Genomic DNA, 15,514 nt, shown 5'->3' with positions numbered 1-15,514 from the left:
CTGTGTGTTGGATTTCATTTTGCACCATGTTTGAATAGTTTGTTCTTTAAAAAAAAAGAAGCATAATGTTTGGCAAAAATCTCAGAAAACTGTGTAGAAGCAAAAGTGACAGGAGATAGAAATACTCAGCTGCTCATAAACCAAAACTACTCGGCCATAAAGAGGTCGGAAGAAAAAGGTGAACGCTCGCAGCCAACAAGGGCAAAACAACTCAAAGAAGACATGATGCAGCACTAAAGCAAAGGATCGCTCGTTTACTTGACATCAATATTAAAGTTATGGTGAACTGCAGCCAGGTCTGTCAGAGAGGAGTAGTACAGCGTTTAGCATCGAGGATCTCCTTCAGGTCTTTTGAATCTTTCATGGAGGTGCAGAAAAAAAACAAAATGGAGCAGGTTTCAGAAGGAAATCAATAATACATCAAGCACACATCTGTTTGTGGCTGCTGGAGAAACTCAGTTTTACCCATCCATCATGTTTAAACCTAATTTTAACCTGTAAGAAGAGAATCAGGAGAATTAGAGGAATATTTCTTCTTCGGTCAGAAGAATGTATGAATCATTTGTGCTAAAAATGTCTTTCACTTTAGAAAAAACATGTTATTTCATTGTTTTGCTTTTTTTGTCCCCTTTTCATTTCTGTTGAACTTCTCTTACCTAATTAGCGCATCACTTGCATCATTTGGATTTCTCTTCAGCTTCTGACAAATGACATAGAAATGCAAACTGAAAGTCAGAGGAGAACGAGAGGTCAGAAACCATTAACATGCAGCAGGTCCATAATTTGTTAGACAAAGACACAACTTTAGTTTGCCTCAGTTTGTCTCCTATACATACCACAGCGGATTTAAAGTCAAACAATCAGGATATGCCTTGACTTAAAATAATATGTTCTGGCCTACAGAGGCAAAACTGCTGAACCTCTGTCTTTCTCCAATAAATTGTGGATGTATGAAAAGGTGAAAAACTCAACTACAGCAGAAATGATTGACAGAAAAAACAAGACCATTTAAATATGCAGCATATTGTCTGATCCTAGCTTTGCAAATTTGTCTTTGTCAGTTATGATGGTAAAGAGAAAGAGAGGAGAATGGATGGACGACAGTAAATGAATCAGGACCTGCAGAGGATTAGTAAAGAGGAAGGGAGGGCAGCTATGAAAAGGATGAAGAGTGGAAAGGCAGCAGGTCCAGATGACATACCTGTGGAGGTGTAGACCAGAGGGCATTGGGCTTTTTGATCAGACTGTTCACCATAATCTTGGTGAGTGAGCGCATGCCTGAGGGATGGACAAGAAGTGTGCTGATGTGGAGAGCTATGGGATAAAGAGGGAGGGATGAAGTGGACGAGTCAAACCATGAAGAAACGAGAAAGAAGCCAGTTTAAGGAGACAGGCTTAGCTTCATGCCAAGAAAAAGCACTGCAGGTGTGATGTTTGCTTTTAGAGTGTTGATGGAGAAGTTTGGAGATGGTCAGAAGTAGGGATGGGTATTGATAAGATTTTCACGATTCCGATTCCATTTTTGATTCTGTTTAAAAATTCAATTCTTTATCGATTCTCTTATCGATTCTTTTTAAAAAAGGAGAACACTAAGGTCGATTAGCTTAGAACTGTGTTTTATATCTTCTCTTTGAACAAGATAGAAATTTAGGAGTAACATGGCCTTACAAACCCAACAGTGAGATCTTAAGAGATCCACAGCCTACGGCTCTTCAATGGGGTGTCACAGGGTCCCCGGGAAAAAAAATTGTAAATGTAAAATAATAAAATAAATATTCTTCTGTAGCAATAACAAAGTATAACATAAATTATTCAGTAGCAATTACACAAGAATATCCAGTAATGTCCCTGCCTACAATTAAACACATTCACTTACCGAAAATCGGGGGCATCTGCTGTGGCAAATAGGTTCAAGCCTTTGACCACAAACTTAGTCACTGCTCGGTGACATTCGTCTATCCTGGCCTGAAAGGAGGCGCTACCGGTAGACTGCAGCGAGAACTACCAGCATCTGAGCCAGACTCTGTCTGTCTCTCTCATCATGGTCACCTAAATGGTCACCTAAATGCACAGTAATGGCCGGTTTTGTAATAAGGCAGATTGCGCTAACATAATATGCACTGTTAGTTGATTATTTACCTGCCACATTAACAGGAGAGGACGTGCAAACGTTACCGCTGCTGCTGGGTTGAGATTCACGAGTCTGGAGCGGAATTAAAAACACGACATTCATTTAAGGTTATCACGTGTTTTCCCTTAAATGAAGTATCTACTTTGCAAGTATTGCAAGTTGCCCTGTTGTCATCCGTTCTCGTAAAGTATAACCAAACTTTTGAGCTTTTGAGCCGCCGTGTTTCCTGCCAGGTAAATGACGCTCCGCAACGTGGTGACGTCATTCGGGGCGACTGGAATCGATAAGGGAATCATTTGCAAAAATGGCAAACAATTCCAAGGAATTGAAACAGTGGGAACCGGTTCTCAACAAGAACCGGTTTTCGATACCCATCCCTAGTCAGAAGGAGTTGCACTGTCTAGATCTAGAGAAAGCAGGATGACAGATGAGGTCAGGCGGGAATCTCCGTGGATTATAGCTTTTATAGGGAGCAGGTGGAGGTATGGACAGAATAAGTGTGTGTGAATAAGAGAGAGGCAGGTGTAGCAGTAAAGACACACATAGCAGAGGTAGTGAAGGTGAAGAAGAGAGCGCAGGCACGGTGGAGTGCATGGAGACGAGTATCGATGAATAAACTGTACAAAGATAGTGACCAGGAAGGAGAAAAAGTGGATGACCTCAGAGAAGATTTGTGGATGTAGTGAGGGAGGACATGAGGAGGATTGATGTGAAAGATGAGCAAAGAGTAGGTGGATGATTTACTATGGCGCCCTCTGGGAGCAAGTGAAAGAAGAAGATTCTTTCGATTATATGTAAAAAAAACAACAAAAAAAAAAAAAAACCCTAACCAAAACACAGCAGGCTACTAAGTCAGTGTGTTGTATAATAAGAAACAATAGCAACATAAACTAGATCTGCATCGTTCATATAGCCCTGCAATGATTCATGTCAAATAAGTTTCCCTTTTTAATTTTAAATTTTTCTTTCCAAGAGATCATTTAATTAATTCTGCCTTTGGGTGACACTGAGAGCTCTTTTTTAAGTATGATGCCAAACGCCGTATGTCTCTTCAAACTTTTAAGCCCTGGTCCGTTGCACTGGGTGTAACTTTGCCCCTCAAGCATCTTTCATGAATATCACAAAGGTTGCAAGCCCTTTTCATGGCTTATGCTGCACTTTTTTTAAATTCTGAAAAATCTAATTAGTGAAGAATATCTACAAATGCTTCACTCATAATGTTTCTCATTTGATGTTCTGATGCTCTGAGACTGACAAGACTGAGAATCCTGTGAAGTAGAAAAGATATAAGCAGGCATTTAGTGCAGAGATGAGCTAAGTGAGATCAGTGGATCACAGTAATTAGATGCCGTACGTAGGTTGTTTGATGCAGTGTCCTTGGTAGCTTGTTTAATCGCTGATGAGTTCCTTTAGCCTGTGAGTTCATGCTCATCCCCCTGCTACTCTTTAATGAAAAAGAGATTTCTATTTTATTTCCTTCTTTGCCACAGACACAGTCTAGTCCAAGTTTTTTTTGTTTCTATTTGTTGCTTCTCCTTTTAAAATAAACCAAATGTTTATTTTATTTTATTTTCACTTGCTACACACGGGACAGACATGACTGGGGGAAAGAAAAGGGAGAAAGAAAGAGAGGTAGGGAGAGAAAAACAGCGGGGAAGAGGAACGGTGATAAAGGGCAAAATCCCAAAAACCAACAAAACAAACAGACAAAAAATACATATATCAATCACCTGGATCACCTGTTGAGAAAGAAAAAAGAGAAAACAAGCAAAAAAACAGATCAATATAATAAAAAACATCATTGCGATGATCTATTTGAATATAACAGTAAATACTAAATATTGAATATTATTGTGCAGCACGTAGGATCGACAGTGCTCAGTGTGCTTTGAGGTAGGAGCCAAAAAGGGTGTAGTTTGTGTGTGTGAGCACCCGTGTGTACACCTGTGAGCATGAGCGCGCTTGTATTTAAAAGGTTCCTTCATGCAATGATCTGCTAGAGGGTGTGGGGAGCCACAGCCCCGTCGTCCAGGGTATGGAGGAGATTCAGGCCCCCATCATCCAGAGGCCCCCAGAACACAAGAGACCAAGGAAGACCAACGGAGGGGCAACCGTGCCACTCTCCCGGAAAGAGCTGAGGAGAGCCCCAGATGAGGGGTCACTCAGCAGCTGCGGAGCAGAAGCCAGGGGGAGTTGCAGTGACGCGCCCGTGAGCTCCGCCGACAGCCAGCTGTGCCTGAGTGACCGAGCCCCAGGCCGAGATGCCGAGGGCACCCCACCCAACGAAGTGGCCCGAGTGAGCCCCAGGCTCCAGGCCCCGACAAGCAGCCACTAGGAGTGAGCTGGTGCATACCAGACGCCCATCCCCGGACACCAAGAACCACCAATGCACGAATAGTCCAAGTTTCTATCTTCTTTTGAATGCATGCAGACGGCTTTAAGAGACTTTCAGAGAAGTAACTTTGCTTTCTTGTAAAGAGCTCTGCAGCCATTGTCTCTCAGAGAAGAACTCTCCTGACTGATTGTAATTATAGGCTCCTCTGGTGTGGCAGTGACAACGCTCTCTTGTTAAATTCCAAATTATGAAAATGAACACAGAGCTCAAATATAGCAGCAATATCAAACAAACTGATGAATGCTGTCACCGTGACAGGCAGAGAAAATGATTCACACAGAAGTGTGCAAAGCTTTCTGGTCTGTTCTATTTCATTCTACTGGGCCTTTTGTCGACGCGCCGCAGGAGGGCGCGAACGTCTCTCTTTCGTCTGGCGTCAACGGTCTCCCAGCAACAGCCAGGCTCGAGCTCGTCTCAATCGACCGCCGCTGAGCGCCGTCAAGCCGCACGGACACAGCCAGGCCCTCGCGGACAGAGTGGGGTGTTGCCTACAAAATAAAAGCCAACTGAGGTTAGGCGTGTAGTCGCCCAGCCTGACGGTGCTGGATTCTGCTGTCCCTGTTTGCTAGTTTGGATAAATGGCAATGGAATAAAATGTGAAATTTCAAGTTGGGAGGCTATTTTTAATGCTTAAGTAGCACCTCAAAGCAAAAAGCAAGAAAGATAATTAGAAAAGTAAAAATGAAATGTTAACCCACCAGTATTCATATGTATCGACCTCATGACTGCAGTGAATTGTAAAGATGATCGGTGAGGCAATTCAGGGATGATCGAAGGTACTGACACATCTGACCTTTATCCCCATCTAACAACGATTTGACTTTATAATTTTTTCAGATTTTTTTTCTATCAAATACCTCCCATTTGATTTTTTTCTTTCGTTTGCTTTGAAAAACAGCGACCGGAAGTGGGACATTTCCCCCACACTTTCCGACTTACGCTCGGGTCTGCTCAGCTGCAGCCGAACAGACGAAAAACCATGGAGCGCAACAAGACGCGTTGGAGAGAATCACCGAGCGGGCGCGGAAAGTGTCAGTTTCAGTCGTGTTTGTAAGTTACTTCCAGCGAGAGTGGACAGACTTTTGGAACATCAGCAGGTGGAGAGTGATTCTTCGTTTTCTTTTTTTTCTCCAAGCGTGCGTAAACTGATTGGAGTGGTCGGGGAAAGAAAATAGCCTTGGAGTGTCCAGCGGCTACCAAAGAACGGGAGGGAGGCTAGTTAGTTTTTAAAACAAGCTCTGAAGTGAAGAAGAGTGCCTGCTGGATAGAAAGGTGGATTGGTGGATACCGTTTGGAGAATGCGCGCTGCGTAAAAGCCCCCATATCGCTTACATGTTGTTATAAGGAACAATTACTTCTCTTTGAGGAAACTGTGAGCGGAGACCTCCATAAAGAAAGGAGGCAGTGGTCTTAAATTGAAAGTGAGTTACTACTGAACAGTTACCAGCCATGGTGAAGTTCCATAACTCAGATCTATGGATAGCCTGGATGGTCATTTTCTGCATGGAGGGTAAGTTATATGACACTTGGAAACGTAGTCTGTGCGCCAACTATAAACTGAAAGCGCCTGGTAGGTTAATGATACCACTACTACTATTACTACTAATACTAATACTACTAATAATAATGTGGCTCTTTTGTAACTTGGATAAGTCACCATGACCATATATGTCTATAACTGGTATAAAAACAGACTTGGAACCCTTGGAACCTGGAATTGAATTGTCTCTTGGGCTCTGCCTCTCCAAAAGCCATATGATCCCAGCCCTCCTTAATACTTTGTGTTTGGATCACGCTGACAAATCCCCGGCATTACAAAAAAATAAAAAAATAATAAAAAAAAGACTTTTCCGCCTTTTGCTAGTCGCTATCCCCACCGAGCACTTTTGACCGTGCACGTCTTATCCATATGCGCACTGCTTAGTTTTCCTTGTGGCCACCTTACACAACCCGAGGTCTGATTTTCTTCTCCCCCCCACACCCGCCCCTTCTTTTGACCACTGATACACTTTAAAGCGTGGTACAGTAGTGTCTGTGTTTTAAAATAGAAACGGAGCAGACGGTGGAGGGTTGCGCTGGTAATCCGCCCGATTAACGAGGAGTATGATGATCAGGCTGCACAGGAGAGCGAGCAGCCCCAAAGGAAAATCACTGGATGTTCCTATAGCCCTCCGATGGGAATTTTATTGTGTGCGTGCACAAATAGCAGTTATGTATATGTGTGCGCTTTTGTTTACCTTCCCTTTCTTCTTAGCGCAGCGGTGCTGTTATCCCTGCAGTAATTTAACAGTGTTCTCGCCGAGAGTGCCTGCAAGTTTAGTGAGTTTGTCACACTTGCTGCTATAAAATAAACCAAAGTTTAAAAATTTGAAAACAAGTCCTTGTGCGTCCTATTCAAGCTTTAGGTGAGACGAAGGAATTCATGAAAAACAAGATTAAGTTAACATTAAAGACAATATTAACAGCCTGCCGTTTATAGACTAAATATATTGCTGCAGATATGATGTTTCCCCACTGAATAAGGATGGATATGGTGCTCATATTAAAATTTCCTTTCACCTGAGGTCCACATCTTTATTGAAAAACACGTCAGAGCAGAGCAGAGACATGCTTGAATATTGACTGATTCCTCTCAGAGCTTCATGCAACATTTGCACTGAACCTTGCAACACACACACACACACCAGTCTGACATGTCAATTTGGACCGAAGAGTTGTGCAAGATTCAATTTAGCCCGATTCCCCAGGTGTTTTTACTCCGCTGCTTGCTTATTTGGCTTGTGGGTACCTCTGCGGTGAGTGGATGCGTGGCCTCTCGTCAGCTTCACTCGGGTTACACACATACACGCCCATGATAGTACATCGTGGACTGTGGTCACTCCATGTGTCTGTCCGGCTCAAAAGACCTCAGCTTTGCATTGACTTTAGGTTAAGTAAGACCGATGTGAGTTCAGCATCTCTGTAACAAGACAACTTGCTCAGAGAGAAGCAGGACAGCCTTTCTTCTCTCCTTTTGCTGTCTTGCTGGGGAGCTGCCAGTGTTGCTATAAATAAATTCTGATGCAGCAAAGTCTGTATTGTTCATGGTGGCTTCTGTGTTTGTTGACCTCAACTTTTTCACGCCAAACATAGTCTCTAGGATGATGAGATCAGTCTTAATAGACATCAGATTGTTTTTGAAGATATTACACATGAGACTTTATACATATATATTAGTTTGTTGTAGTTTTGCTTCACACGTGTGGCAAAAAACCCCTACTTTTTGTTCAGAAGTGCCTTAGGATGTCCACAGAAAAGCATGAAAAATGGAAAAGCTTTAAAAAGCAGGAAAAAGCAACAGAAGGAAGTAAAATTCATGAGTTCCTCGGACAGGCATCAATCATGTCCTAGTTCGTGGCAGGGCCCTTCGTATTTCAGCATTAGTTAGAGGACACGTCGTGTCCTCTTCAGCCATCAGCGCTCCCCAGTTACACATAAATATTGTATCCCCTCTTCTCAGTTAGAAATGGATTCATCTCAACAGCAGCCTCGCAAGAAAAGTTGGGTTCGTCTGGATCTGCAGTGCTGGGATCATTTGAAGAAAGTTTCTAAAAGTTAGAAGAATGAACAGTGGAGACTCTATGCTGATAAACAGATTAGTTCAGCTGTTGTCACAATGAACACCCGTGGTGATACCAACACAGGGCCGCTCTGTTACCGTGCCCTGATTTAAAGATACACCCAGAACAGCCCTCAAGGGCGTAGCAGGGACAGATCCCGAGGTTCAGTCAATTCAGCAAATTGAATTCGAGCGGAGCTGGTGGCTCTGAACTTTTCAATTGCTTTTGTTTGGTTTACTCGCCTGCGTAACGCTTCCTATAGAATCCTTCAAGTTTGAATACACAGAAGCGCTCAGATTAGCCCGTTGTCTTCAGGTTTGGACCGAAGAGTTCAGTGAGAATAAGCGTTAAAAAGAGACAACATGGTCTGTTTCTCAGAGCTCATTGGCATTCAGGGCGTTCGTGCCTGCTTCAAAGCAGAACTTAGACCAATTCTCCTTCCTGCTCGCTCTGTGAGCTTGTTAACCTCTTGAGGCTCTGCTGAAAGTGGCGGCATCAAAGTTACACAGTGAGTCTGGTTTATCTGTCGTGTCGGTTGCTGCGTTTTGTCATGTTTGCAAGTCCACTTTCCAACTCAATCCGTCCCAGAAATTAGATTTCATCTACTTCCAGCAGGAGTACTCACCAGATCTGCAGACCATAAGACAACAACCTGTCTGGATGAAGAAAAGTGTGCTAAACAATGATATCTTTTTTGATTTTGGGTTATTGTTATACTTATTGCTCAAGTCATTTCCAGTCTCATCTTGTAGGCCTTGTTCTTTTTCCTGCCAGTCTTCTGTATCACCTGTTTCTGGTCCACTCATTATTCCTCCAAGTATAAAAACCTCCTATGTAGTTCTCCCAAATCGCCAGATTGGAGTGTTGTGTTCCTTAAAAGTGATTTTTGTGTTTTTGGTTTGCCTGCACCCTTGTGTTGTCTTTTCATTGCTGACTGCCATCATGCCCATGCTCTGAAAGCCCAGTAGTAAAGTTTGGCATGTTCTTCCTGGTTCCTTCAGTGCTATATTTGGATCCTTTCCTCTTTTGGACTCAGTCGCAATATTATCATCTTTTATTTTCATCAGTAATTACAGTATATTTCAATGACCATCAGGTCCAGTGAGAAACAACTGCATATTTACCAGAATGCCTTTTTTTTGCCGCTTCAAATTGTCACCGTTTTATTTTGTTAGGCTATTTGTCTGCTAGTTAAAGCCAATGAGAGAGAGGAGAGCGGCAAGTAGTCCCTGAGATGTTATGCCAGTAGCAGAGTAAAGAACATGTAGGGGTGCCGAGAGTTTCCCGCTTAGTTGGTCAGGTACTAACTTAGAGAACACCTCTCTTGCTGCTGATGCAGATTAAAAAAAAAAAAAGCAGTTTGTGTCAGTTTCAGCCGTTAAGTAGAGATTTTTTTTCACCCCCTCTCCTCTTCTGCCTGCTGCTAAAAAGGAGCAGCTGGAACAAGAGTGTTGGACAGATGGAACTTTCCACCTCGATTATTTTTCCCGCTAAAAATAGCCTCTCAAAAAATTAAAAGACCTCCGGGACCGCTCGCAAAGTGCATGTGCGTGCGTGTACGTGGCCGCTTGAGCGACAGAGGCGCAGGGAACTTCAGACGACGTGGTCCTCAGATGATGGCAGCCGCGGCCATCCTGGGAGTGTGAATGAATAAATGATGGGCAGATATTTGGAGGAGAGAGAGAGCAGCATTTGCCCGGTCCCTTGGTCTCTTAAGCACACATTAAACTAGGCCCCCAAAGAATCCACAGGCTGCCTCTTGCTTGCACGGCAGTTGGCCAAGCATCTGGGGCAAACATCTGATGTGGTCACTTCACAGAGATTTGGGGGTTTGGAGCTTTGAGGTTTTGGAGTTGGTTGTACCTCTAATCACAGTGGCAAATGAGGAAATCACGAGGATGTAGTAAAGCAGGGTGATGCTCTTAATGCAGCACTGCGATCAGTGGGGCTTTTTGTTGCATTTGGGTTAGATGGCGAAACGGAGTGTCGGGGAAATTGCGTGTCACTTAATAAACCAGAAGCTCAGCTTGTGGTCAGTGCCGTTGTCAAACTTGCTTTAGATTTGTGTTTGCCATTTATTACATGAAAAAAATAATAGGTTAAGTTCATATGTAAGCAGAGAAAGTGTGTGACTAAAGCTTTTTGACTTTTACTTTATGACACCTTGCAGCACTTGAAACAGTGGCCAGATTCATCTCCAGCCACAAGATCGTTGCTCTGAGCAAAGAGATAATCGTGGATGAAGTGCGACAATCGCGCCATTGTGAGAGCTGATGTTAGTTTATGAGTCTTTGAAAAGGCAAGTCGGCTTCGTGACTCAAAGATGGAAATGAATCACTACAGTCTTGCAATGGGGCTTTTTTTTGTTGGTTTACAGGTGCAGAGGAGGTGATATCATTTGAAAAAGCTGGAAAAAAAAGACACAAAGTAATTCATGACTAAACAGCAGAACAAAATTTAATTTACATGCTCTATGTGTACGGCGCCTTCGTCTGTAACACACTGTGGCAGGTTGAGGCATTGGGATGAGAGCGTCTTTTAGCTTGATTTTCCTTTCGAGTGTGTGGGTGAACCCGAGGCTTATACATATTTAAGGCGGATGTCTTCCTCTTGTCGCGGCACCCTGGCGATCCTCTCCTTCAGGGCGCTACGACACGAGCAGTTTTGCTTTGCTGGCTCTTGAGGTTTTGACAGGGCTCCTGACTCGCTCGTTAAATAAGTTGCTCGGGAGTTGTTTGGAACATGTAGATACTGCGCTGCATGACCACTTTTACAATTTCTTTTTAAAGATATCAAGTAAACTCATGTTTACTCACGAGTCAGAACTGCTGTAAATTTACTTAATTGCTGTTTCAAAAGCTCTGCATGTACAACAAAAGTGGGGGGAAAAATCGGTCTCTTAAATCCAGCAAATGTGAGCAAAGTCATGCATGCCAGTCAGCGAAACTGCAGGCACAAATTGGGGCTTTCCATAGACTTTGATTTAACAGAATAAGTATTGTGTCTTTGCAGGCTCTTGAAAAAACCCCTCCTTGATGCCACATCAGTATCACAAAACCCCCTAAAAAATAAAACGCTTACTCATTCATCCTCTTTTCCATGGTAGGCTCTTTGTACCTCTTAAAAATTGTGCGGTCCAAGTTTTAAACTTTTCATGTTTCTAACAATTCATATTAATTGTCTTATAATTTACACAAGCTCTCCCACACCATTTACTTCCTTTTGTGTGTGTGTGTGTGTGTGTGTGTGTGTGTGTGTGTGTGTGTGTGTGTGTGTGTGTGTGTGTGTGTATGATATATTGCAGCTTTCAGTCAGTGGCTGCCTAATGGTCGTTCAGTTGATCTCTGGTATTACCAAGAATAGCTGCTGTGTTCATCATTGTAAGTCTTTATGAGCTCAGATCAATGGCAAAAGGAAATGCTCCCGTGCACACATTACTCCCACAGGTGTGCACTAACAGGCAGGCTGTTTGTGCTTGGGCCCTCTTATTCCCCTGGCAAATAAATTACAGTTGATCCCAAAGGATCAAGGTTTCCCTTGGACGGTAATGACTCCATCAGTTTGTTCCACCAATCCCAAATCTCCCAGTCGCGGACCATCAGATTGTCTCTTAGATTCATTAGGTAGACTCTCACTCTGCTGTATAGGCTGAATTTGTGAATAGCCTTGTGACTTGCTGAGTTGCACCAACTCAGAAATAAATTAAAAAAAGGTTTGTTAAAACTCTGTTAACCCCCACTTTTTATTGTGTAGAGTTCAATTTTTCAAAACACATAAAAGACCAATAACTAATATGTTTTGCTTTTTTAAACCCACATTACTATCTTTTCTTTTACAGTAAAACAATATAAACGGTGACCTTAGGAAAAAACAAAGAAATTAATAGAGCTGCAACATTATGGCTTATAGACAAATCTGAAGTATGTTACTGTGCAAAGTCTTGAGCCATCTCCAATTTCTTTAGATTTTGCTAAGAAAATAGAACATAGTGCAGCAATACATATAACACATAAATGGAAACACAGTATATAAGGCAAAAACAGAGTTTGTACAGTTCTAACAAGCTTGAAAGTCAATTTGTGTTAGCACCACCTTTATTCTTGAACTCCCTTAGCCAAGCCATCTTGTCAATCCTTTAAGTAGTCTTCAGGAATACTTCTCCAGGATCCTGAAGCACGCTCAAAGCTCCCTTTTGGATGTTGGGTGCCCTTTGTTCTGTTCCACCAAGAAAACCTTACACACTGCTTCAATAATGTTGAGGTGTAGGCTGTGGGGAGACCAATCCATGACTGATAGTTTACCTGAGTGTTGTTTTTATCCAGGTATGCTCCACACAGCTCGTGTGTTTGGGATCATTGTCATGTGGAGAAATTCGAGTGCCGTCAATCACATTCTTTCCAGACAGTATTGCATAGTGGATCAAAATCTGTTGGTACTTTTATGTGTTCATCATTCCCCCAAGCTCCAAACCATGACAGTGCCTCCACCGTGTTTTACAGATGGCTTTAGACACTCATTGTCACACTCCTCTCCTGAGCTCTTCTGCACATGTTGATTTGAACCTAAAATTTCAGATTTGATTCATAAGACCATAAGACCTGTTGCTACCGACTGTCAGTTCCATTTCTACCTGTTTCCCTACTTTAAAAATGGTTCATTTGCAGCCACTCTTACCCTGAGACAGTGCCAAGTTTTTGGCTAATATCTCTTTGAGAATATATTTTTGGTGTAAAAATTCAATTTATGTCTGTGAAACAGTGTTATTGTTAGTTTTTATAGCTTCAAAGAAATGGGAACATAATGTGTTTTTCTGACAGGCTTTCAGTAAGCGCGAAGTTGTCTATAATGTATAGAGACAACACTGGCTCATTCCTCAGTTTTGGTGCTTTTTTAAATTTTAAATGATTCACCTCAGCCTTACGACCACTTTAAAAATGACAAAAAAGTCTCACTCAGAGAAAAGAAAAATCAAAAGAAATTAACGTGGCTAAAGACATTTGTACATCAACATGTTCCAGTCAAACTACAACTGTTTAAAGTGAACTGGAATGATAGCGAGAGGATCCAAATATGAGCATTTCAGGGGAAAAATTGAATTGTTAAAGAATTATAAACATTGCTATTGTGAAGCCCAATAAAATACAGGGTCTGCTTGAGTTTGCAAAGTTGTATCAGCTGTCATATTACGATTGGCTTTTTAATGCATCATCTGTTCAGCTACCAAGTGACCAATAACATCCAATCAATTCCATCCAGATGTTTTAGGTGGTCTTGTATTCTTTCAGTATTGTGGGCCTGTTTCACTCATATTGTATAAGAACAGGACAGTTTTCCATTGCCCACTCAAGACTATGCAGTACAAGAAGGCAGCCATATTTTGGCTTTTGTTTTGTAAGATTGGAGGAAGTGTGGCCTATCGTGTTTCCGCCTATTATATCACAAAATCTTTGGGGACGTTTATGTTCATGTCTTGTATATAGCCATCTTAGCTAAAAATAATTTCCTAAGAGTTTTAAATTCCTTGAAGTGGATTTCTGTCATGATTAAATTGAGGGTTGTGTACTGAAAGGGTATGTTATTATGATAATCAGCTCTCTACATGTATAATGATCATGCAATGAGAGCGTATCTTTCTCACACGGCACAAAACCTGCTTGCTTAAAAGCTGCTAGCAGTGACAAATGAGTAGGACCTGTGAGTGAGTGGGTCCTAGACTTTTTAACAAGAGTGTGTCCTGAAGCAAGGACTGTACATCGGTATTTTCAACTGTACTCCCTGGAGTACAGTGGCCTTGCATCACGAATTTGAAATTGATTCTAAATTGATCTAAACAAAGACTAAATGACCTTTCAGCACTTGAATGAACCCAGAGGCTGAACCAGCTGGTGTCACACTGGGAGTTGATGCCGATCCTGTGACCTGCTTTGAGTGCACGGTGGTCCAGTCAGTTTGTCTACATCAGATAACTGTGCAGTCTCTAAAAATATACTATGCATAATTTCATACACTAGATTATAATTTTCTAAATTGCATAGTGTTGCACTCAGTGGGTTTTCTGCGCTCTGCCGTAATTGCTGCATTGATTGTTGGACACTTGGCTGACTGAACCTGCAGAAACGACTTCTTTCCTTTACGTTTTTAAGGTTCAGAGATCTCAGACATGACGTGGTTTAGAAAAGATGGAAAACTCACCACCATTTGAAAGCTTTTTGCTGCTGTACATGCCACTCTTTCTTTTTGCAAGAATATTTCCTTAATAATGTTTTTATTCTCCTGAAAGCAGTGTGATAGTTGAGTGAAAACCCTTTGATCCCTTATCTTTCACAATGAATTCACATGCTTCTTTTTGGAGGAATGTGGTCAGGGTGAGCTGATAAACTCATCTTGAAACCATGTGCTTGTTGTCCTGATAATCCTGGCTGTTACTCTCATAATGCGGGGAAAAATGCAGATTTCTGGAAAGGGAAAGAAAACAGATTGGGGAAAAAAGTTGTTGGTTTTTTTTTAAAAAGAAAGAAAGATGAAAAAGGGACAGATTCTCCTGCATTAAATATGCCCAGGGCTTTTCACTGCCATAGGTAATTCATAAACTAGCTGTTGGGGTAAAACATTGCTGCAGTATTTCTGCTTTTTCTCCAGTTTAATGTCTGTACTCTCAGAATCATCAAAAAGTACCCTTCAAAAGGCAGCGGGATGGTAAAGACAGGTTTCGATTTAATGCATTCTGGGAATCAATTCTTGGAACATGCTGACATCGCTTGTTGTAGCCAGATCTAAAATATAGCTACATATCTCTGATCTCTGAAAATCTGATTAAAAGTGACCGCATGGACTGTGATTGATTAGGCAAGCTTTCAGTGGGGTGGTCTTACTGAAAAAGTAAAGAAAAAACCCCTCACAAAAACCATGGTGGGTAAAATATAACCATAAGTGAGCAGAAGGACTTAAAATAACAGCAGGTATCAAGTGGTAATAACCTCAACTATTCCTTTGATATTCAAATGTTTTTAGAAGGTGTGCAGAAGAACCATACGCATTATGTCCTCTTATGTCATCAGCATCATGCTTACATGAACCACTGCTTTCATTTAGCTGTTCAGTAAGGACAAAAAAAGAAGGAGACCTGCTGTAGTGCAAGGTTAGATTTAGGTGTGACACACTTTGGCTCTCAGTAAATGTATGTTAACTGGCTGCCTGTTCCCTGCAGGAAAGGCTGTAGGCAGCAGCCCTCTGTAGTTCCATTATTAGTCCCTCTTTTGTACAGTGCCCTTAGAGCCTCATTTTCTCAGCAGTGTTATGCTTCCGCACACTTTCTCTTGCTCATTCATATTGTTCTAAAATGTCCAGCTTCTCTTCCTCTTTGCATCGTGACCTATATCCTCTTTAGGT

At 41.9% G+C, this 15,514-nt stretch overlaps 1 protein-coding gene across 1 annotated transcript in view; it reads left to right on the top strand.

Annotated features, from left to right (window-relative positions):
* The first annotated feature begins 5,506 nt into the window (after window positions 1–5,506).
* The window catches only part of igsf11 (immunoglobulin superfamily member 11), a 121,692-nt gene continuing 111,684 nt past the window's right edge, over window positions 5,507–15,514 (top strand). The window contains exon 1 of the mRNA XM_085371291.1: window positions 5,507–6,036. Within this exon, the coding sequence (XP_085227417.1) occupies window positions 5,976–6,036 (61 nt within the window). The 5' untranslated portion in view covers window positions 5,507–5,975. The remainder of the gene's footprint in view (window positions 6,037–15,514) is intronic.

This window comes from Diplotaxodon limnothrissa, linkage group LG14 (genome assembly GCF_057381915.1).
Source record: "Diplotaxodon limnothrissa isolate DT_005_m linkage group LG14, D_limnothrissa_male_GT1.1, whole genome shotgun sequence".
Taxonomy (NCBI): domain Eukaryota; kingdom Metazoa; phylum Chordata; class Actinopteri; order Cichliformes; family Cichlidae; genus Diplotaxodon; species Diplotaxodon limnothrissa.
The sequence above is the reverse complement of the archived record's forward strand: the minus strand, read 5'-3'. Positions and strand labels throughout refer to the sequence as shown.